We start from the raw sequence: 22,670 nt of genomic DNA, 5'->3' as shown, positions 1-22,670 counted from the left end.
TCAGTGTCTCCACACTGTGGCCGAAGGGAGGAGGAGCTGCGGTGCTTCCCAGCATCAGTTCTGTCTTCACCTTCTCTCCTCCTCCCGGGGAGGTCTGGCTTTAGGACTGGAAGCAGCCGCCCCATAGGCACGAGGCAGTTTGTGGGGTGGTTTTGCATTCGGTGACATGGCTGTGTGCCACGGGATGGCACTGCACGGGTGGTGCGCAGACGGTGTCGGCGCTTTGGAGAGCGTTTTGGCACGGGTGGGAAGGGGACTCACTGTGCGCTTTCCAAAAGAAAACCCTTTGGTGTCCCACCCAGGAGTCTGACCCCAACAACATGACCTACGCCGACCTGAACTTCGCCAAAGAGAAGAGGAAGAGCGTCCGCCGCGTCATCGAGCTGAGCCAGCAGTCAGAGTACGCCTGCATCCAGGGTAGCAACAGCAGCAGCAGCCAGCCGGCCAGCAGCAGCGACAACCTGACCTACGCCGACCTGGACATGGTGCACCTCAGCAAGGCACCCCGGCGGCCCCCCCCGTGCCCCGAGGAGAGCAGCTCTGAGTATGCCAGCGTCCAGATCCAGCGGCAGTGAGCGGGGCTGGGGCTCACGGGGGTCCTGGTCTCCCCCCTCCTCCCCCCCTCCACCCCACAGGGGGACTTTCTTAGCAGCGCTGTTGGCCACGGTACCCGTGTTCTGGGATGGGAGCGCAGCCTTTGGTGCTGTGCCTGCTCCTGGGGGTTGACTTTTGTTTGCAGACATTTGGGACGGTTTGAGGGCTCCTTGGCTTTGGGACTTCCCCAACCCTTGGCCGTGGGGAGCTGTGCACTGGGTTTGCTCACGGAACCCGAGGATGCGTCGCTGGAGAGAGCGCTGCAGTGCGTTAGGGTCCGGGATGGTGCCTCCAGGCCATGGGCTCCCACCTGCCTTTGGGGGCTCTGCTGCGTGGAAAACAAACTCTGGCTTTAAAGGAATGATGTCAGTGTCCACCTCTCTTCCCAAGTGTCTCTTCCATGGGCTCTTGCACTGACGCCAATAGGACTGGGGGGCTGCAGGAGGCGAGCCGCAGCCACGTTGGCTTTGCCCCATCACCAAACATCCTCCTCCTCCACCCAGCCCAGAGATCTGTGCCCTGGGCTTGTACAAAGCACGCAGCCCCCTCCAGCCACGCAGCCCTGTGTGTTTGGGGCCACAGTGAGCCCCTCCCCCCCCCCCCCCCCTCCTCGGGCACAGCCCCCCACAACCCCTTGGTAACGTTTAACATGTTCTAAATGTTTGCCACGTAACTCTTAATTTCTAGAGCTCAACCCCAATGTTTCACGTGTTGTACGTGGGTGTACTGCTGTGTGCGTCGCACTAGGGTAAGGTGTGCAAAATGAAGAACGAGGCCTCTGTCAAAGCCCCAGAAACCCCATAGAGCTTCTGTCTGACACCCCCTGCTTGGATGTGGGCTGGGGGCACCGGCAGCTCCCTGCAGCCAAGGCTGGGGTGGGGGGGGACACACATCTTCTATGTGTCCCCTGCCCCAGGACCCCCCCCCCTTCAGCACCCATGGGACTGGTGTGGGGTGGGGGAAGCCCTGGCACTGCTTTGGGATCTGTGTGACTGCCTGTACTGACCATGATTTTTTTTTCTTCTTTTTTTTTTTTCTTTTTGCTTGCGAGATATTTTTATAATAAAAGTGGAAAGTCCTGTGTGTGGGTGGCTCTCGGGGCTGTCAGTGTGTGGTGGGGGGGCCAGCAGCAGCTCGTGTTGTTTTTGGAGGGGGTTCATCCAGTGCTGCAGCAAAGGGAAAAGGAGGAGGAGAGGTGATGCTGGGGTTGGGGTGGTCGGTGCTGGGGCCCTGAGCATGCATCCCCCAACAGCTTAGGTTGCATGCAGCCCTGGGCAGGGAGGCTAGGGAAAAGTTCTGCACGGGTTGGGGTTTGCTGGCACAGAGCTGCTGCTGGCGGTCGCACTGTGCTCAAAGCATGTGTGGGAATGGGATGGTTTGGTCACTGTGCCTGGGTTCGCAACCACGGCGTGGCCTTAGGGTAGCAGCAATGGGATTTGGGAGCACTCCCCAGGCCCTGGTTTGGGGTGTGTGATCCCCTCGTCCCTGAGGACTGGATCCACCCGGAGGAAGATGATGCTCAGCATCCACCATGGCTTTGTTGGCATCTGCCTTTTATTGGCTGTGGGGGGAGCAGGGGGCCCAGATGGGGTGAACCAGAGAGTGTTCTTGTATCAGGGAAGGCAGCGGGACCAGGTGGGCGCTAGGATGAGCGGGGTGCAATGGGTGGACTGGGGAAGGGATGGGGATGCTCAGCCCCCTGCTGCCCTGCCACCCCTCCCTATGGCCACTGTACAGCCCCCTGGCCCCGCTGGCTGCGTCCCAGCCCTGCTCAGGCTCATCCTTCCTGGGGCTTGGAAGCTGTTCCCTCATCCATCAGCTGCGATGTTTTCCAGCCCCAGCTGTGCATCTGCAGCTGTGGCAGGGCTGGGGTTGCATCCCCACTGGATGTGCTGCCAGCAGCTGGGGTGTGATACCATCCCCTGGGTGCGCAGGGTCCCTAAAGGGTGTGCAGGTGAACCAGAGAGAGACAACGGGGGGCAGAACTGGGACATTTACAGGGCTGGGGTGGGGGTGGCGGAGCCCGTGGCCCTTTGAGGACGATGAGGCGAGGGTGGTGGCAGCCGCTTGGAGCAGGGGACAAAGGGATGGGGATGGGGTGACGGCAGGGGTCGGGCTGGTGGCACGGGGACCTGTCCCATGCCGGGCTCTATAGGTCTAAGACCTCTCCTGAGTAGGCGCTGGGGTCCTCATCCGAGCGCGTGGTCACCTTGAACTGCCGCCGCAGAAAACCCCCGTACCGCTTCTGATTGTCCCACTTGAGCTTGGGCCGGATGCGGCGCATGAAGCCCCCGTAGCGCTTGTGCAGCTCGGCCAGCTCCTGCCCCTCAGCCCCCGCACCCTCGGGCTCCTCGCCCCCCCCCGGCCCCGGGTAGTTCTCAGGGGCCGCCCGCTCCCCTGGACCGTGGCTGAAGCCCCCCGACTTCTTGCTGAGGCCGCCCTTGCTGTGGGCGTTGTCGCGCAGCAGAGACAGCAGCCTCCCCTTGGCCAGCTTCTTCATGAAGCCTCCGTAGCGTTTGGCTGGTGCCAGTGGCAGCTCCTCGGGGCTGGGATCCTGCTCCGGCTCTGCCTCATCCTCCGCCTCTGCTGGGGATGGTTCTGTCCCTTCTGTCCCCTCGGCCAGGGCCACCAGCGGGGCCAGGAGTGCCAGTGCCTTCCTGCAGCTCTCCCACTCGGCGCCAGGCGGAGAGGAGCCCTGGCACTGCCACAGGCACATCTGCAAGACAGCGGCCGTGGCACCACTGGCATCACCCAGCGCTCAGGTACCACCACCCCACCCATCGCCATCCCATCCCCCGGATCCATGCTGCCAAGCTCACAAGGAGCCAAACTTCGTGCCTTCCCAGGACTGCTGGGTGCCAGTGACCACAACCCACAGACCGTGCGCCACCACCCTGTGACACCCCCGAGTTGTCCCTGCTGTTGTACCCCAATGCTGAATGATGGGGGCTGCTTGGGGCCAACACTCACCAGGGGCTGCATGCTGCTCTCGGTGCCACGTGCCTGGTTGGCACAGAGGGAGCACTGGGTCGCACAGTCGGCGGAGGCTGTTGCAGCCAGAGACAGGCAGAGTACCAGCGCCAGCACCCGCTGTGCCATTGTGCCCCGCTGCCTGGGTAGGGTGAGAGTACACAGAGCATCACCTATCTGATCCCAGAGCTGGGAGCCAACACTTATCCATGCCCAGAGCCCGTTGGTGTGCAGCGGGCACCCACCTCCTCTGCCTGGTCCTGGGGAGCTGTGCCTGCACCCACACGACCCACCTCTGGGATCTGCTCCCAGGGGAGCGCCCCAAGGGATGCTGCAGGACACTGACCCGTGTGGGCTCATGCACGAGGACCAAAGCGCCATCCCAGCCCTTCCACCGCCCGGCACGTATCATTTGCAGGCAGAGTCTCTCGTTCCTTCCAGCATCACAGCTCTCTGCAATATTGCCATTGCGCGTTTGCGTGGCACGGAGGGGATGAATCAGCCCTCCCCTTGGCCGGGGAAGAACAGTGCCGAGACATGGAGCCGCGGGCAGAAGGGGGCGGAGGATGCAGGGCAGGACAGGGGCACGGGGTCACCCACCTCCAGCACAGCCTCACCCCACGCTGCACCCCCTGCATCCCTCATCCCACCTGCTGCTTGCGTGGGGAGGGGCAGAACGCTGATCCCAGGCTTAATCCTACCTGCTGGCTGCAACCACCGCTCTCCAGGCTCCGAGAGCCCCGCACGAGGCCAGGAGGGCTGCATGTGCTGTGCAGCGGGTTGGAGTGGGGCACCAGAACCCGGAGCAGCACCTGCAGAACCCAGGGGCCGCAGTGCCACCAGTTCCAGGAGCAAGAGCCGACCCAACAGCATCCCACCGCCTCCGCGCCTGCTTCAATCCGAGGTGGGAAGGCATGACCCAGAGGGATCAGTTACACGTTAATGACGCATATTAGAGACTATTGTATTCTTCGGCACTGTCTGCTAATGTACTCTAATTGGCGCTGATGAAGAAATGTTAATGCCACAGTATTAATTCATGCTAAATTAAATTTGAATTTGAATTATCTGCACCATCGTGTGTCGAGAAATCTGCATCCTTCGGCTGCGCCGCACAGCCCGAGCGCATCACCCTGGGATGGGCACGGAGATGGGCACAGCAGCACTGACAGCCCCTGCTCATCTCAGTGGCACTAAGCGAGGAGAGAGGACTCACCTGCTGCTAAGGTAAGTGCTGGCCGTGCTATGATGCCTGGATGCTGCAGCCCCGCAGTGCCCCGTGCACCCCCTGTGAACGTACCTCAGCACAGATGCTCCCACGGTGCTTTGCCGTCCTGCTGCTGCAGGAGGGGGAGAGAGCGGGGCAGGGAAAGGGGAGGCAAGGCAGGGCTTTATGTGAAAGTGAGAAGGGATGCTCAGAAAGGGGAGAGACAAAGGGAAGAGGAAGAAAAAGGGGTTGCAGTGTGGGACCGTGGGACCTGGAGCACCCTGAGGTGAGCTCTGCCCGGAGCATCCATCCTGGGGAATGCGTCTGCACGATCACAGCAGTGCTGCAAGGGACTGAGGTAGCTCTGGGTTCCTACCCGTGTCCTGTGTGTGCTGCATGGCCGCTCCTTCTCTGCCCCTTTTCTGCTCAGGTTTTTGGTGCCTTTAGGACAGCCCCAGGTGCGTCTGTGCACCACAGCTCCAGGTTACAGCCCTGGATGCACCGGCATGGGGGAATGGAGAGCAGCCCCGGGTGCGCAGCAGGTGCCAGAGCACAGCACGGCCATGGAGGGCTTTGCTCCCAACCGTCACCCTCTGCATCTCTGAGCATTTCTACACAGAGATGTCACCACTCAGTGCACACACCCGAGCTGCAGGTGTTTCTCCCAGACAGCTTGGGACACACAGATACCTGTGGAGGAGCAGAGCCCACTCCCAGCAGCTCTCTCCTCTCCTTACAATGACCTTTCAAATCACAGCACACCCAGCGCTGTGCCATCACCCATCCCGTCCCCTCTCTGAGCTCAGCATTGCTCTGGGGCTGTGCTGTCTCCATATGAGCACACAGCCATGGCATCAGCATCGCCCCGAGCCCCAGGATAGCGATGCTGCGAAACCGCCGGGGGATGAGTGGGGCACCTGCAGCGAGCGTGTGAGTCTTGAAATAAAGCAATAAAGCAACGAGTGAAGTGCGAGATGCTCCCAGCACGGCAGCTCGGGGATGTTTTGAAACAAACTGAGTCACACTCCCTCGAGCAGCAGCGATGCCCAGCATCAAGGTGCGTGCGGGTAAAGAGAAGGGAACCCCAAATCCATGCACCCCGTCCCTACCTGCTGCGTGCCCCGTCCCGCTGTGCTGTGCTGTGCTCTCGGGTCAGGCTGAGCTGGGCATGGGCCACGCTGGGTGCACACCGTACTCACCGCCCGCCGCCCGCCCGCCCGCTTTTATGGCCACCGAGTCTCCTCCTGCGGCGGGGCCCCACTCCGCTCAGCGCTGCGGAGCCAATCGGGGCGAGGAAAGCTGTGAATAATCAGCCCCGCAGCATCCCCGCCACAGCCCGGGTGGGCTCCCTCGCTGCAGCCCCTGGGGCCGGGTGTGAGCGCTCCAGGATGCCCCCTGGTCGCTGCTACCCCGTTGGGGTCCTCGGCGTGGGCAGTGGGCAGGGGTCTCTCTTGGCTGCTGGGTGCTGAATGCAAGCCCTGCCCGAGGTGTGGGAGATGGGGAGCCCTCAGCTTCATGCTCCCAGCTTGGGAGAAGCCCCAGCCTTGTGGTGAAGCTGGGGAGAGGATGGAGGCCACCCAAAGGGCAAGGGGCAAAGCCAAACTCCTCTTGGGGACAAACCCCAAGAGATGAACACAAAAGGGCTGGGGGAGAGTGGTGGTGGGAGGCAGGGAGCCCCTGCACCCTCCGCTTAGCGCCATACCCTGGGCACATATCTCTAAGCCCAATTTGGGGATGGGCAGTGCTGGGGAACCCCCAACCCATGCACCACTGTGCCTCATCAGCACTGCATCCTGACAGCCCCAGTGCCCACACACTACACCAAAGCACCCTGTGCCCATTCCATCCCCATCCCATTCCCACCCCCATCCCATCCCATCCCATCCCCACTGCCCCATCGGCTGCCGCACAGCCCGCCCTCTCGCCTTGAAGACGGAGCTATTTTTATCGGTGCTCAAGAGGGATGTTTCCCAGCAACCTGCCTCTCTCCCCGGCTCGAGCACCAGCTGCCGGACGCGGTGCCCGCGCTCAGCCTTCCCCATGCACAGGGAATGGGCATGGCTGGGAGCTGGCTGCCTGCACTGCCACCACCACCTTTGGGGTGCCACATGTGGACAGCACGTGGCACCTCGTGGGTTTTGCTGGGCGTGGGTTTTGGCTCAGCCAGGGAGCAGGGCATGGAGGGGTGAAGCGAGGGCCAAGCATCCCCCACTTCCCAGGGCTGACATAGGGGATGTAGCCCGCAGAAGCCGTGCTGGGAGGTAGCAGTCCTGCAGCGATGGGGATGCTCAGTCCCAGTGAGCGCACAGGGAGGGGACAGCAGTGTTTTCACCCCCAGCTGAAGGTTTGCAGGAGCAGAACAAAGCCGAGAACAAAAGGCAGCCACAAACCACACTGGCATCCTCAGTGCTGTGTGGGCAGCCCCAGGAGGTTTCACCCTCACTACTGAGCACCACGGGCTTCCACAGAGGGTTCTCACACCAAAACCACTACATGCAGCCAGCAGCAGTCCCTATCTCGCCCTGCACGTCCCCAGGACCAACCTCCTGCCGGTGCACCATTAGTTCCCATCCTGCTGTAGCTGCTCTGGGAGCCCTATCTCCAGGTGTGTGCCGTGCCCAGGGATCACGGTGTGGAGCATCCCAAAAGCAGCCCTGCCGGCAGCAGCACCGGCTCCCAGCACACACCTGGAGCATCCCCATCCCCAGGTATTGCCCTATAGGGAGTGGGGCTTCTGGAGGCGGACCCATGCGCACGGGATGGAGCAGGTGCCTCCACCTCGCTCGCCGCAGGGAGAGATGGGGGTCTCCCATCCGCAGAGCCCCGCAGCCCCCATTACTTTCTATGTGCGCAGGGCCGGACGCGTTCTGGTCCCCGCGGTCCGGGTGGGCGTGGGGGTGACACGGCCCTTTTGGGAAAGGCGCTGCCACCAAACCCGCCCACCTGCCAGCGTAATTAATATTCATCCGTCTCTTCCTAATGGGAAACCGCCTGTGAGTCACGCTGACATTTCCCTGGGACAATGGTAATTAAGCACCTGGGTAAGAGAGATGTGCGGTAATAGAAAAGTTAAGTTTGCTTCCAACTGCATCGGTTCTAAGCGGGTTCGGAGGGGAGGGGGACGAAAGTGCGTGGCACAGCGGGTGGGAGGCAGCGGCACGCAGCGGCAGCGGCACGGGGCTGTGCCGGGGGGACACAGCGGGGGATGGCGGGGGGGATACGGAGAGGAAGAAGGGGCGATGAGAGCCGCAGGGACAGCGGCTGCGGGCGGAGGGCGGCAGTGAGCGGCGTTCGGGGCGGCCTCGTGCCGAGCTGCCTTTGGCTGCGCGCTGCGCCCCACGGAGCGGGGCTGGAGGAGGAGGGACGGCCCCACACCGCCTGCCGGGCCGGGGGGGGTGAAGGGCTTCCACTGCAAAGCGGACGGAGCTCGAAGCACGCGTTGGGGCTGCCCACGTGGGGTGCGCGCTGCCCGCAGAGCCACCGCAGGACCCCCCCCAGTGTGTCCCGTATTTCGGGGGGATCACGGAGTGCGGAGTGGTGTGGAGCAGAGGGGGCTGAGGGGGACCTCACCGCTCCCTGAAAGGAGATGGGGGCGGCCGGCTGTGCTCCCCACGGCCTCACGTTGGGGCGGGGGGGTCAGGTGGGGCATTAGGAGAAATTCCTCCTGGGGAAGAGCGGTGCTGCGCTGGCACAGACTGCCTGGGGGGGGGGGAGGGGAGGTCACCATCCCTGCAGGCGTTCCAGAACACGAGATGCAATACCGGCGGACGCGGCGGGGTGGACCGACCCCCAACACCGCACAGCCGCTCCGGCCCCACCGTTACATAACACCGTCAGCCCCGCCGGGGCGGAGCGCTCCCCACGGCCGCAGTGTTTACAGCCGCGCGGCTCGCACCACCCCGCGGGGGGGCGCCCGGCCGGGCCCGCACAGCGCCCATCGCCCTCCGCGCCGAGGAGCCCCGCAGGCGGCACACGCAGCCGCGCCCGCCCCTCCGGCCCCGCCGGCCCCGCGTCTCCGCCGCCGCTCCCCCCCCACCGCGGGATGCGCATCGCCCCGCCCATCGCCGCGCTCCCCCCCCGGCAGCGCAGTGGTACGGCCCGGCGCGCCGCGATTGGCCGAGCGCTTAAAGGGGCCGGCAGGGCGCGCTTTTCCGCCCTCCGATGCGGCGGCGCGTGCCCCCTCGCCCGCTCGGCGCTCCCCGGCGCGGCGCTCCGCGGGGCCAGGCGGGCGGGGGGGGGGGCGCGAGCGCGAGCGGGGTTCCCCCCGCGGCGCTGCCATGGAAACGGCGGACGGCGGCCGCCGAGGGACACAAAGGGCGGCGCGGCGGCGGCGGGCTGCGCGGCGCGGCCCCATGGCGGCGGCGGTGGTGGTAGCCGAGGAGGAGGAGGAGGCCGCGGCGGCGGGCCCGGGGCCGGGCGGTAGCGGCGCGGGGGCCCCTCGGTACCGCCTGTTGGCCGAGATCGGCCGCGGGGCGTACGGCGTGGTGTACGAGGCGGTGTCGAGCCGCAGCGGCGCTCGGTTGGCCGTGAAGAGGATCCGTTGCGACGCCCCCGAGAACGTGGAGCTGGCGCTGGCCGAGTTCTGGGCGCTCACCAGCCTGAGGCGGCAGCACCCCAACGTGGTGCGCTTCGAGGAGTGCGTGCTGCAGCGGCACGGCCTGGGGCAGCGCATGAGCCACGGCAACAAGCGCAGCCAGCTCTACCTGCGGCTGGTGGAGACCTCCCTCAAAGGTACCGCCCCGCTCCGGCACTGCCCCGGGTTTCCCATCCCCGGCTCCGTCCCCGTCCCCCCTCTCTTAGGGGTTCCCTCCTACCTCGGCTCCTATGGGCCGCTGGGTACCCCCTGTGGGCTCCCTCGGTGTCCTCCCCCGGCCTTCTGGCTCCGGAGACCCCCACATGGGTGCTCCCATTGTGCCCTTTTTCCTTCTTCCCCCCTCTTTGTCACCCCATTACTTCAATCCCCCCTTGGCATCCTCTGCCCTCAGGGAGCTCTTCTCCTCCCCCCCCTCCCAACCCTTTCCCCAGGCTGCCCCCACCTTGCTCAGCTCTTCTCCATCTCTTTTACTTTACAACTTGTCCCCCACGCAGTCCAGCATTGCCCCCCTGTGTTGTGCCCCCCCTGCCCCATTCTCTCCCTCCCTGTGCTGCTCACAGGGACCCCTCTCCTCCCGCTTTTCTCCTCTGCAACCCTCCAATCCCAATTGTGATCCCATTGTCACCTCCAAGCTCAAGCACCCCCCTCCCCCCCCCGTCCCTCCATCACACCCCATTTCTGCTGCTCTGCCCAGTGCCACAGCCCTGTGCGTGCCCTCAGTCCTTCCCCTGCGCAGCCTCATCTCCTCCAAGCACCCCCAAGGCTGTGATCCCACTTCTGTGGTGCACTCTGTGTTCCCATGGGCTCTGACAACTTTGGGATTGTTCTCTGTGCTCTACCATCCCTGTTTCTCCACCACTCTGCTGTGTAGGGACGGCTGCCGCCTTTCCCTGGGTCCCCTCGGCAGCATCACGCGGCTGCCGGGGTCACCTCCTGCCACCACCAATGACTGTGATGGTGACATCTCCAAAGTGCTCCCTCCCTCTGCTCCTTTGGCTGCTGTCAGGCCCAGCTCTGCCAACATGCAGTGAAGAAGTGGAAAAATACTGGAGCCCCATCTCCTGGGTGCCCCCAGTGCCTCTCCAGATGCCTGTGTCCCCTGGTGTGGACATTGTGGAAGGCTGCAGAACTGCCCTCTGAGCAGTTGCACAGCTCCCAAACCCTCGGGAACATGTCTGGACCTGTGTGTGTCCCCACATGGCCCCGATCCTGGCTTCTTGTCACTCCTCACACGCACATCCAAGGCAGTTTCCCCAAGAAGGGCACTACCCTATTCTTTGTGCACCCCTGTGGGGTGGGTGCCTGCCCCACTGCATGGAGAGCTCCCTGTGGTTGGGGTCTCTTGCCCCACTTAGCCATGCTGACAGGCAGCATGCCTTTTGGGGAGCTGTTGGTGCTCCCCACCCATCTGCAGGCAGGTGGAGAGCCCTCTGTTCCTTGCAGAATCGCCTCCCTGCTGCTGGGAGAGCTTTGCCTGCCCTGGTCCCACTTCAGCTTCTCCCTCCCCGTGCCTGTCCTCCAAGCTGCATTATCTACTGGTCCCAGGCAGGGGCAGAGGCTGTGCTCATCATCTTCTCCACCTTTGGCTTTGATACTGTACTGATAAATACTGTTACAGCAGAGCCAGGAGAGCCCCCGAGCTGCCCGTGTTCCCTTCCTGCCCGCAGCACTCCCGGCCGAGGCAGCAGTGGGCACGTGGCCGTGCAGCCGTGCCATTCTGCACGACCGCAGCGCGGCTATTTACGGGCTGCACAGATGCTGTGCCAAGGCACCCGGCTCAGGGCGTGGGGGGGATTAATCTGAGGCTCTTTCTGCATCAGGAGCGTAGCTGTCGGGATACCAGGCTATGCCAGGTCGCAGCTACAGCGCTCAGCCATCATCTCCATCGTGTTGAATCGGTTACGCCACATCTCATCTGGGGCAGAACGTGAAGAGGCAGCGCAATGCTGAGCCTCGAGGAGAGGTGTGGGCTTGAGCAGTGTGCTCAGTGCCCCGATGCGTGCATACCTCCAGGTCTTGTGCACGGCTGTGTGTGCTGTTAGCTGCTCCTGACCCACGGCAGTGATGGGCAGAGCTGCTTTGCTCAGTGAGCAGAGCTGGGGCTGTGCTCCATGGCACGTTGCCCATGGGTCCAGGTGCCTGGCTTTGTGCTGCTGGCTCCCTTCTCTCCAGCACAGCATCTTTGCACAGAGGCAGTTAGAGGTTCCATGCAACACTGGGGAGTGGGAGGCTGCTTCTGCTGGCATTAGGTTGTTCCCACTGATGCTAAGCAAATTAGCAAGCTGCTAATGAGCTCCCAGGATGGTCTGTAGGGGGTGGCTATGGGGATGGAGGGATGCACAGTTGGTGCCGGAGCTCTGGGCTCTTGTCTGCATCCCTTCAGCTCTTGGCAGCTTGTCTTGCTAAACTCTCATCTTTAAGAAGTGACTTGCCAGCTCTTTATGTTTAAAGCTGTTTGTTTTGAAGGCAGGAAGATGATTTAACAACTCAAACACTTTCACATTATAGAAAGAAAATGAGGAAATATTACTCTTGGCTTCGACCTCTCCCAGCAGCGCTCCACCCAAAGTGAAGTGCACGGTGCTCACAGCTACTGCTGGGTCAGCTTCATCCTTTTGTGCCTGCAGAGGTGTAGAGCCACATCTTGAATCTGAGCCTTTGTTATGCTGAGCCTAAACCTCAGCCTGTCAGAGCCAGCGGGTCTTTGCTGCTTCCCCCTGGGATGGTGCTGCTGGGAAATGCTGTCTCCTCCCACCTGCATGCTATGGTGTGACGCTCCCAGCTCTGTGCACATGGCACTGTTGTGGTTCCTTGTGCTGCTGGCTGACAGGAGCTCCCTGACCCCTCGTGCTGGGCACTGTGCTCAGCATTTTGCAGACCCCAGGTGAGAGCTGTTGACCCCCCACACACACCCCAACCCTACTCCTCATGCTCTGCTGAGGGCAGGGAGATGCAGCCAAATCCTTGTGTTGTGCAGGATTTCATTTCCATAGCAGTAGCCATGGATACAGACTGTTTGTGCAAATAACCAGTATTCCCACCCACACCAATCGCTGACCATTGTGGATGCCAGAGAGCCTGGGGCTCGGAGGTGCTGGTAGTGCTTGGCTCTACCTGCTGCTGGGAGTTTGCTTTCCCTGATGGTCTGCAGGCCTTTGCTAAGAGGAAAAAAAATAGCTTGGGAAAGTAGGTGGAGTTCTTTAAGTGGTTTCCAAACACTCAGACTTGCCTGTGCTTTGCTGACTGTGGTAGAGGCAGTTGGATCCATCGGAATGGCTGAGATTGCACTTAAACATAGTTGGCTACTTGAGCTTCCAGTTCTCTTTCAAGACCTGTTGGTGCTTCAGTAGAGCTGTAGGAAAGTGTCAGAGCTCTCTTAGAACAAATGCATTGCCTAAGCAGCATGGATCTGGCCTGAGAGCAGCTGGTGTGCTGCAGGGCTCTGGCCCTGGCAGTGTTAGGTGTGTGGGTGACTCCACTGCTTTCCTGGGCAGCCTGTCCCAATGCACCCAGTTCCTCGAACTCTTACTATCTGTATAAACCAGCCTCATGTCTTGCCCTTGTCCTGAGTTAGTGTGGGCATCTTCCAGTGTGCCTGTCAGAACTCACTCTTTGTTTTCTTGCTCTGTTTTGGTAAGGCGAGAGGATCCTGGGCTACGCGGAGGAGCCTTGCTACCTCTGGTTCGTCATGGAGTTCTGCGAGGGGGGGGACCTCAACCAGTACGTGCTCTCCCGACGGCCCGACCCTGCGACCAACAGGAGCTTCATGCTGCAGCTCACCAGCGCCATCGCCTTCCTGCACAAGAACCACATCGTCCATCGGGACCTGAAGCCAGACAACATCCTGATCACCGAGAAGTCCGGCACCCCGGTTCTCAAGGTGGCTGACTTTGGGCTCAGCAAAGTCTGTGCCGGTCTGACAGCTCGAGGCAAGAAGGGTGGCCACGAGAACAAAAATGTGAATGTGAACAAGTACTGGCTGTCTTCTGCTTGCGGCTCTGATTTCTATATGGCCCCCGAGGTCTGGGAGGGGCACTACACTGCCAAGGCTGACATCTTCGCCCTCGGTATCATCATCTGGGCCATGATCGAGAGGCTCACCTTCATTGATGCTGAGACCAAGAGGGAGCTGCTGGGGACCTACATCAAGCAGGGGACTGAGATTGTGCCTGTTGGGGAAGCGCTGCTAGAAAACCCAAAGATGGAGCTGCACATCCCTCAGAAGCGCAGGACTTCCATGTCTGAGGGGATCAAGCAGCTCCTGAAAGACATGCTGGCTGCTAACCCGCAGGATCGACCTGATGCCTTTGAGCTTGAAACCAGAATGGACCAGGTTACATGTGCTGCTTAAATTCAGGGCAGGGCACTGCTGTGCTTTGCAGCTGGGTAAGTGATCGGTAGATTTTATATTGTTGTCTGCTGTCCAGCCTGTTAATGCATTTTGTAGTGACACAATGGAGTCCTTTATGTTCCCAGAGCTATTTCTATAGTGACTCATCAGAGCTCTGTTTCTGAGTGGTGTTTTATTTTCCCACCTATTCTGTTGCAGCAATACAGACAGAGGTGAGGAGCTGCATGTCCTGGTGCTGCCCAAAGCCCAGGCACAGCTCTGCTCCTGTGGTCTGGGCTGAGGAGGCATGTTGAACATCCCAACATCAGCTTTGGGTGCGTTGGTCACTTCCAGAGGCAGGGAAGGAGCTGCCCCTTCTGTCTCCTCCGTGTGTTGTGATTTCAGCAAAGCTGTGAGAGCTCCTATCTCTCAAACGTGGTGCTCCTTTCTCACTGGTATTAGGGCAGGGCAGCTCAGGTCTTGGCTGGCCTGCTGGGGAGGCACTGAGCTGAGCGGCAGGTGGGTTCTGGCACAGACAAGGCTGTTTTCCTTGCTTTCACTTGCAAAGCATGTGCATCCATCTCATTTCATTTCCTTGCTGAAGGCAGGACTTCAGTGCCAAGCACAGTTGCATAAACCCAGTGGGATGCTTTGGTGTTTAACATCTGAGCTGAGACCTGAGTCTGCTCATGCAGGAAGCTTACAGAACATCTGTGCTCAGATGGAGTTTGGTTCATGCAGAGTCCCTCCCTTCTCCCCCAGGCTCAGGTCCTAAATAGTCTTGAACTTGGCTTCTGCTGCATCCTGGTCCATAGTGGGGTCTGGAAGGACACAGGAATAAGCAGTGCTGCCTTTATGGTAAAGCTATCTGTAAACAAGAGCTGTTACTATGGGATTCTCCTGGCCAAACACTTCAATGAAACTGAAAAATGACAGATTGCAGGGTGAGGCTGACATCTTTCCAGCCCTGGTCTTTCACAGGCTGTGTCAGAGCTGGACAGTGCTGCTCCCTGGTCCTTACTCACCAGAAACCAAACAGATCCTTCTGGATCAAAGTGAACCACCGATACAAGAGGGCAAAGAGAGCCAGAACTGCTGCTGTCACTGGCAAACACCCAGCAGTCAGCCTTGTGGTCAATGGCTGTGTGCCATCCACCCCCATTGCAGGGTGCAATGGGGAAGGGAAGGGCACTTTGGCAGGTGTTGTTCCAAATCCTCCTTGCTGCTCATTTGAGCATTCCCAAGCTCATGAGAAATGATGTGCTATCTGTGCAGGGTCTGCACGCACAGCTTTGCAGTGTGCCAGGTAGGTTCTGTGCTGCCTCCAGCATCTCTTGGTGGTCCTCTGCCTGGGACTGCTGCACTCCAGCAGCCAGTATGGAACGTGCCTTTAGGGGATGGGCTTCTGGGGCTTATCCAGCTCCTGGCACCCTTACCTTCTGTAGGAAGTACTTGATGCACCCCCCAGAGTGAACCCCAGAGAAACAGGGATACAGAAATGGAAAGCCCCTTGGGTAGGTGTGGTGTCATCCCTGCTGGTTTGTCCGAATTGATCCATGAGCCATCTCCTTTGCTCTCCTAGCACAAAATGCACCAACTCCCTCAAAATTTCCACTGCAAGTAATTGATGTGATGTGACAGAGTCTGCCAGGGGCTGGGGTTTGGTGCTGGTCCTACTGTGAATGTGGGGTGGGGATTAGAGCAGGGCCATGACCTGTAGGAATGCGAGTGCTTCAGGCGTGCAGAAGTCCTGGGTGCAGAGCAGGGCACCCCACCTTGCACCCTGGGGCAAGGGAGGAGGCTTTTAGCAGGGCGGGGATGTGGCTGCTCGGAGCTGTGGCTGTGCAGCGAGGGTCAGGCTTTGCTGCTGCCATCTGCGATCACTCGCCTGCTGACATGATGCTGCTGAGTTATGCAACCAGCCTGTGCCCTCCGGGGGAAATTCATCCTGCGCATATCTGCAGAATAGTACATGCAGGGATAACAAACATGGAGGGGACAGTCCTACCCTGGGGCTGTTTGCATAAAACCCAGCTGCCTTCTGAGCCCCCCTCCATCCCTCTGCCATGAGCTGCCACTGATTGTCTGGGGGTGACGCAGCTGCAGTGGAGATGCTGTGCTTACATAAGGCAGCGTGGCCCAGATAGGAGCCTGGCACTGGCTGTATGCTCCCTACAAACCCACAGCCGTGCACTGTGCAGGGGGAGCATTCCTCTGGTGTGCTTTTGTAGGGCAGTGGAATGGTCGGTGTGCTTTCCTATAGGGCTTCTTAATGCTTCGTGTATGCGTATGTTTCAAACCAGCCTACCTCTGGCTACTGTGGGGCTTTCGTTTAATGCACAGCTTAAATCGGAAGCTTGAGAAGCTTAAAATGGGATTTAGGGCAGGGTCTGAATTCTGCTCTCAGGTAATTTAAGTTGACCGGGAAACCCAAGTAACCCTCCCTGCTTAGTTCGGGCATTGCGTGCAGCACAGGGCTGTGCAGTGAGGTCCCCTTCCCAACAGCCTCAGCCCCTGTGCAGACCTGGCCCACATCATGACCTGGAAAACTGTAACCCTGATCCCGGAAATCAGATTTTCCCTCATCCTTCACCTCTTTCGATTGTGCTTTGCATCCCAGCAGCTCTGCCTTCAGTCCTGCTGCGGATGCTGCACAGACCTGCTGCTCACCACGCCTCTTCTGCTGTTATCCTGCAAAGCAGAGGGATTTGCTGTCAGCTCCCAGCCAGCACGGTGCTTCTGGCCTTGCTTTCAGCTGAGCCTGGGGTGAGATGAGCTTACCACTGCCTGCACCCCAGGGCAGCAGTGTGTCCTGCGGAGGTGGTGGCATTCCCTGGGGATAACATTCTCTTTTCTGAGTGTTGCTTCCCCATCTCTTGCAGTACAGGTTTATCCAAAGCCTGGGTTTGCTGTTCCCTTTGTGCCTTTTGGGCAAAGGGTCAGAAGCCTTTCTTATACCTCAGTGGTTGGATTGTGCTGAGTACCTGCTGATGGTCTCCTGATTGCTGTGTGACAGCCCAACCTCTCACCCCTCCTTACTGATACAGGAAGGCTCCCTGTAAACTGGAAAGCAGTTGGATCTTCAGTTGTCTTGCTGTGCCTGGCTGCCCTTCCTCCCCAGGGGCCTCCATTCACCCATCAGCAGTTGGAGCTCACACCCAGGTGCAGTCCCCTCCTTTCTGAGTTGGTTTCTTGCAGCTCTGCCCTCATCTCCTCTTCCTCTGGTCCTTTTTATGGGCATTGTCTATGCCCATCATTCTCATAGCTGCCTTCCCAGGCAGTGCTTGTGCAGGATGCGTTGGGCACTCATTAGCCAAGCTCATAGAACCAGAGATGCATAGAATGTCCTGAACTGGAAGAGACCTATGAAGATCATGCAACACCCAAGAAGTTGTTGAGGTGTGTGGTGCAATGAGAGTCTGTGCTGCTCACTAATCTTGTCCACAGAAAGAAGGGGATTACAAAGAGAGCAAGGGGCAGCATCACCCACCACCCCGATTTAACATGTGAGAAAATGTGTGCTTTTAATTCCTGCAAGATATCGAACTGCAGTGATTTTGTTCCACGTGGAAGGCAGCTTGTTCTGTTCATACTCTGTGAGTGAAATAGGTGTGATGTTCAGGATAGAAGGCAGGAATCTGAACGCAGAGTGATTTGGGCTGGGCAGAGGTGCTGCCCTCAGCTGCCCTGCTTTGCCCCACTTTCTGACACATTCTGGTGTCAGCTGAAAGTAACTGCTGGCATTTGCCTTGTTCTGTTTGCATTTGCAAAATCACAGAATCAGTGCAGTGGGGCTGATACTGAGCAAGCTCATCTGTGCAGTGGTACCTTTCTGTGATGAGCATATCTGCACGGACACCTGAGCACTGTCAGTAAACAGCCGCCCTGCAGGAATCCACCTCTGGAGGGCAGGGATCGGTGCACATCAGAAATGGGTCTGGCTGTGAGCTGCCAGCGAGAAGGCTGCTGTGTTGGGGTAGGTTGTGTCTGTTAGGGCATCAGTAAAAGTGCCCTGATGCTGCTGGAAGGGACCTCATCAGCATGTCAGGGAAATGTGTTCGGCAGAGTTTGTCAGTCCTGGCATGGACAGAGCAAGCCATGGGGTGAGAACAGCAAGGTCAGTTCCTCTTGGCCATGGCAGCAGCTGCAGTACCTCTGGGCCACCCTGCAGGGCAGCGACATCCTTCAGGCAGTGTCACGTCCAACTGGAGAGGAGCAGAGCCCTGGGCAGGGCTGGATGGCTGCACCTCTGGCAATGCGTGGCAGTGCTTTGCTGTTGTCAGTTCCCTTCAGGGAAGGCTCTGGGCTTGGATTGAAGGGAGCTGCCAGGGAGCCCCACACATGTGTTTGCAGAAGGACATGGGGGTACAGTGGGCTCTCAGCCCCCCTCCCTCTCACCCTGCATCCCCAGAGAGGCCTGGATGATGTGAGCACCCGGAGCTGCCAGGTTATGTATGTCTTCCTGCCTTGGTGAGACCCTGTGCTACCCCAAGGACCACGTTTTCATCTCCATCTGCCGTAAGCTGCACGTTAGTGTCATCCTCATCAGTGCTGCGTGAGGGCTGTGGGCTGCTGGTTCGTGTTCTGCTGATGCTGAGCGAACATTCGAGCTGATTAAAACTGGAAGTGGCGTCAGCTGGGGTATTAAAAGCTCTTGAACAAGCCCAGAAACAACGTGCGTCAGTGCAGCGAGCTTGGAAGCGGTCAGACCAGGATCTTCCTTCAGCTGCTTCAGGGAGGCATGAGTAGCAGCAGCACTGCCCTGCTTGCTGATGGAGCTGCAGCACAGGAGGAATCTTCCAGGCAATTCTTCACTCTGTTGCTCCTGCCCTGATGTCCCATTGCCTCCCACAAGACACAGAACAGCCTCTTTCTGGTTCCAGCTAAGTGCAGGCGGCTGTGGTCTCTTCCTTTAAAAGTGGATTCTGCAGGCATGGATTTCTTTAATGAGATTTCCTGGGACTAAGGGATTTGAATCGTTTGCTGGGTAGTGGCTATGGCGCAGTTTGTCCATGGAGCTGGGGGGGATGTGGCTGTGCCCCCAGCACTGCGAAGGGGAAACCAAATTCCACGTTTTCTCCATGTTACTTTGCTCAGAGCTGAAGTTTAGGGGGAAATTCAGCTGCTGTTAATTGTGGGAAAACTGTGGCATGAAGCAGTGTGCTGCTCTAGGTTTGAAGGGGTGTGCATTGTTTAATCAGGAGAAAAAGGCTTCTGTGCAGAGCTGAGCTCTGCCTTCCCTGAGTGCAGTGCAGAGTTGCCCCTCTTGCCCCAGAATCCAGGCTCTGAGCACCCTCAGGGGCTCCACAGGGTGCAGCACTGCTCTTGGTTGCATCCAAATGGATTTTAGCAGCCTCTTGCAGAGCACTCAAGAGCCTGAGCTGCTGCTGACGCACAGGACGAGAGGTTCAGTGTGACCCCAAAGTCACGGTGTGTTCTGTCTCTGCAGAGCCACATGCAGGGCCTCGAGGACGGTGCCATCATGGGCAGTGCTGGGGCTTTACCTTGCAGCCCATTCCTTTAGTTAAAGTGTACTTAAAAAGTCACAGAATACCCTGAGTTGGAAGGGAGCTACAAGCATTGTAGAATGGCTTGAGTTGGAATTGACCCTTAAAGGCCGTCTGGCCCAACCCCCTGCAATGTGCAGGGACACCCACAGCTCCATCAGTGCTCAGAGCCCCCCAGCCTGACCTGAGTGCCTGCAGGGATGGGGCACCCACCTCATCTTTGTGCAGCCTGTGCCACTGCTTCACTGCCCTTAGCGTAAAGAACAACTTCCTAATGGTGAACCTAAATCTCCCTGCTACATGTGCAGAATTCCCTGATTCCCAATTCAGTGATTGATTGTATCTTCTCCCAATGTACAGCATCTCCTTACTGAAGAACTAACATCCTACAAACAGCATAATTAAATTAATTAACGGAGGCAAAGGGGAGCAAAGTCTCACTGCAGTAACTGGGACAAAACCATGCTCATATCTGATCTCTGTTTCTCCTTTCTTGTTTTTCCTGCAGGTTTATTTACCAGGGACCCATCATCTCCATTACGTGCAACGAGGGGCAGTGAAGATAAGGGAAGGTGAAAATACAAAAGATCCTCGGTCTTCAGGATCTCTGGCAATGTGAAATGTTTGGGTGTTAACTTTGTTTTGTTGGTGAGCGTTTTGTTGGTGTTTGGGGGGCACAGGAGGGCTGCAGGGGCAGAGGCTGGGCACTTATCGTGCTCACCAGACCATTGAATGAGATCCAGAGCACAGAGCTGCCCTGCCCAGCCCTCCCCATGTCCCCCTGCTCTGCAGTTGGACTTGATAGGAGTTAATAGACAGCTGTGGTCTGCTGCCACACAGGATTGCTGAGCCCAGCTGGGCACAGGTTGGGGTTTAAAGCTATTGCTTCCACTTAGGAAATGGGTTTGCAGCTGGAATGCATTGCTTTAGAAGTGAGTCTTAAGGACCATGTGTTGCAAGCAGTAGAATGTCTTTACAGCCAGGCAGCTTCTGGATAGGTGCATGCTGCCTGGACTAGAAACAGCTGGTGTTAGATATAGAGTAGCATAAGCTGGAAAGGTGCTGGAGAGTCAGCACTGCCCTGCGAGGGGCAGACCCTTGTCTCCCTAAGCTGGGTGTCACTAGTGATGTTTGTTAGGGACACAGAGCTAATGGGGGATGTGTAGGTACATTTTGTCTGCATACAAGAGAAACAGAAAACAATCCACTACTCTGAGCCATTTGATGCCAATCTTCGGTTGTGAGGAGTGGTGCTTGGGAGAGGAGGTTTGGCCTCAGTGGCTCATGGGCTGGATTCTAGCCTGCTTTAAAACACTTCTTCCTGCTAGATAACTGTCTCAATAAAGCAAAAGACATTGTGGTCGCTTGGTTGCAGTCATACAGCTCAGGTAAGGAGACTGGAACCTCAGGCCGATCAGTTAACACTTAGTCTCCTTGCCTGTATTGTAGTAACACTAACACTCTGGGGCTATGCTGCTTGTCTTTAGACTTTGCTCACTGTAAATGCAGTGTATGGCACCACCTCTTTTCCAGCCTCTGGGGCCTGGACAAGCTAAAACTCTCCCTGCTGAGCTGACATTGTCGGAACCAGTCTGGGGAGCAGCATCACTGCCACTGTTCAGCCCCTACAGCACCAGGGCTCAGGCAGAAGAGGGTCCCTTGGATCCCACTGCCTCCCAGCTGTTGGCATTTCCCCTCTCCTGGGCAGGGTTGGACGGCCCCACTCATGCCCAGCATTGCCCCAAGGGCCATAGTGAGCTGAGAACTGATCTCTCTTGTTCACAGTACAGTGCTAGTGTCCTACTCCAAACCTTTGTTCTTCCACCCAGTAGAGCTTTTGTTGCTTATTGACTGTTACAACCCATCCCTGGCATGAACTGGTGCATGCAGAAGGCTATACCCTCCCATCCTGCTCACGGGTTAATCTTCTGGAAGGGCCCTTTGCTGGGAGAAGTGAGCTTCCCAGCAGGAGGTCTGCATGCAGGACATGGAGGTGGGAGGTGAGCACTGGGGAAGTGCCCCCTCCTGGCCCATCGCAGGTTCAGGCCACCTTCAAACCACACATCTTCACCTCAGCTTTTGCATTTCAGATGTGTTTGTAAAGCAGCTTGATGTTAGCGAGCTAGACCGTAGTGCCTTACTTAGGAGTTAGCAAACACTTCTGAGGACGAGCCCTAGGCTGCTAGCCTTTGGCCAATGTGGATGTTTCCCTGTTAATTTGCCCTTTTCAGAGCATTTCTCCCTGATGATTTTGCTGCTGTTTGCGCTCGATTTCCTGGACTGTAGATGAAGCTGCCTTGTGTTTACAGCTCCTAGCACCTCTCCTCCAATTGCTTTAGCCCAGACCAAACCTGTTCTGCGGAGCGAGGTGGCAGCGTCGGGTGTCTCTCCCCACCTGGATCTGTCGAGCATCTCCTGCAGGCTGAACCCTGCAGAGGGAGTTTTTGGCATTGGGCTGCATCGCTGGGAATGTTCGAGCTTAGGATAGCAACTCCAAGGCTGGGGCCAGGGCAACTCCATCTCCTGGCTGCAGCAAAGCATCCAGGTGTGGAGGGGGTTGCTGTTATGGGGGAAGCCGAGTGCCCTCCCGCCGCCCTTTGGGCTTTGTGGGGTCCAGGCTGAGCCCAGCGCTGGGGGTGATTGTATGAAACTGTTTACTTCTGACTGCTGTTTACAAGAGGGAGGTGGGGTGGGGGGGGTGGGGTGGGGAACAAGCCAAGCCTCAGGAGGATTGGGAAACGCATTATCTGCACCAGCCTGCAGCAGGGCCGGCTGTCAGCACCACGTGGGTGTGCTGGACTCTGCAGGCAGCGTCGGTCCATGGAGAGGAGAGCAGAGGGGTTAGGTAAGCTCCCCTGTGCTGCTGTGTTTGAGGCTCAACGGTGCTAGTGACAGATAAGAGTTACCCCTGTGGTCTTCCTTTACTCCTCAGGACCCAGCTCCTTCACATATCAGAGGCTCCCAGAGCCTTTCTGGAGCAATAAGATTTAAAACAAGCATTTACCATCGTCGTGGAAATCCTCCGTTGTGTGCGTCGTACGTCTCCTCTGTATGCAGTACCGAGGCTGGGTTTAAGCCTGCTGAATGCCATGGGAGGAACACGAGCTGCTTGCTCCCTGCTGCAGTGTGACAATGCCACGTCCCACCTGAGGGGCATGGGGACACCCGTTCCCCATTGAGGGCAGAAGGCTTAAACCCAGACTCCAAAGTAAAGTTAATGATATTAGTAAATGAATCTGTATTACTTCCCTTTTTTTTTTTGCACAGAAGCTGGTGATTTAGGACCTACGTGTGAACAACTTGTATACATATTTTTTGTACTTGGTTTACTCGGGTTGGTATGAGTCGTTCTATTTAAGTTTTGAACACTGTGGATACCCTGATGTGTATGAGTGGCACAGGCTTTGTAAATTAAGAGACGTTTGTGTGAATAAAGCTGTTTGCTGGGGTTGAAAAGCCACACCATTC

The 22,670-nt window shown here is 58.3% G+C and overlaps 3 protein-coding genes across 11 annotated transcripts in view; 2 read left to right on the top strand and 1 right to left on the bottom strand.

Annotated features, from left to right (window-relative positions):
- Window positions 1–1,677, top strand: part of TPPNR1L (signal regulatory protein alpha) — a 15,613-nt gene extending 13,936 nt beyond the window's left edge. For all 6 annotated transcript variants that reach the window (XM_040650973.2, XM_040650974.2, XM_015296444.4 and 3 more), the window contains exon 9: window positions 303–1,677. In XM_040650973.2, the coding sequence (XP_040506907.1) occupies window positions 303–575 (273 nt within the window). In that variant the 3' untranslated portion in view covers window positions 576–1,677. The remainder of the gene's footprint in view (window positions 1–302) is intronic.
- PDYN (prodynorphin) lies at window positions 1,494–8,620 on the bottom strand. Of its 4 annotated transcripts, none has more exons than XM_004947135.5 (3): window positions 3,810–8,620; window positions 3,565–3,706; window positions 1,494–3,310 (listed from the first exon to the last, which is right to left on the bottom strand). In XM_004947135.5, exons 1-3 carry the CDS (start codon window positions 3,974–3,976, stop codon window positions 2,744–2,746), a joined length of 876 nt encoding a protein of 291 aa, XP_004947192.2. In that variant the 5' UTR covers window positions 3,977–8,620; the 3' UTR covers window positions 1,494–2,743. The 4 variants fall into 4 exon arrangements, with proteins under 4 accessions (XP_004947192.2, XP_040506913.1, XP_046758993.1 ...); XM_040650979.2 differs by having other exon boundaries at window positions 3,911–8,620; XM_046903037.1 differs by having other exon boundaries at window positions 5,881–8,620.
- On the top strand, window positions 7,924–22,670 carry STK35 (serine/threonine kinase 35). The gene is made up of 3 exons (XM_025142446.3): window positions 7,924–9,502; window positions 13,004–13,751; window positions 19,711–22,670. The coding sequence occupies exons 1-2, from the start codon at window positions 8,524–8,526 to the stop codon at window positions 13,714–13,716; spliced, it is 1,692 nt and encodes a 563-aa protein (XP_024998214.2). The 5' UTR covers window positions 7,924–8,523; the 3' UTR covers window positions 13,717–13,751; window positions 19,711–22,670.

The sequence above is a fragment of the Gallus gallus genome, chromosome 20 (assembly GCF_016699485.2).
Source record: "Gallus gallus isolate bGalGal1 chromosome 20, bGalGal1.mat.broiler.GRCg7b, whole genome shotgun sequence".
Taxonomy (NCBI): domain Eukaryota; kingdom Metazoa; phylum Chordata; class Aves; order Galliformes; family Phasianidae; genus Gallus; species Gallus gallus.
This window is presented reverse-complemented; position numbering and strand designations above follow the sequence as displayed.

Excerpts from the sequence above, each read along its gene's own strand:
- STK35 (XM_025142446.3), top strand. The coding sequence starts at position 8,524 with ATGCAATACCGGCGGACGCGGCGGGGTGGACCGACCCCCAACACCGCA. Across the intron at positions 9,503-13,003 it reads GGTGGAGACCTCCCTCAAAG|GCGAGAGGATCCTGGGCTAC; the intron begins GTACCGCCCCGC and ends TGTTTTGGTAAG.
- PDYN (XM_040650978.2), bottom strand. The coding sequence starts at position 3,945 with ATGGCGCTTTGGTCCTCGTGCATGAGCCCACACGGGTCAGTGTCCTGC. Across the intron at positions 3,311-3,564 it reads AGAGCAGCATGCAGCCCCTG|ATGTGCCTGTGGCAGTGCCA; the intron begins GTGAGTGTTGGC and ends GCTGTCTTGCAG.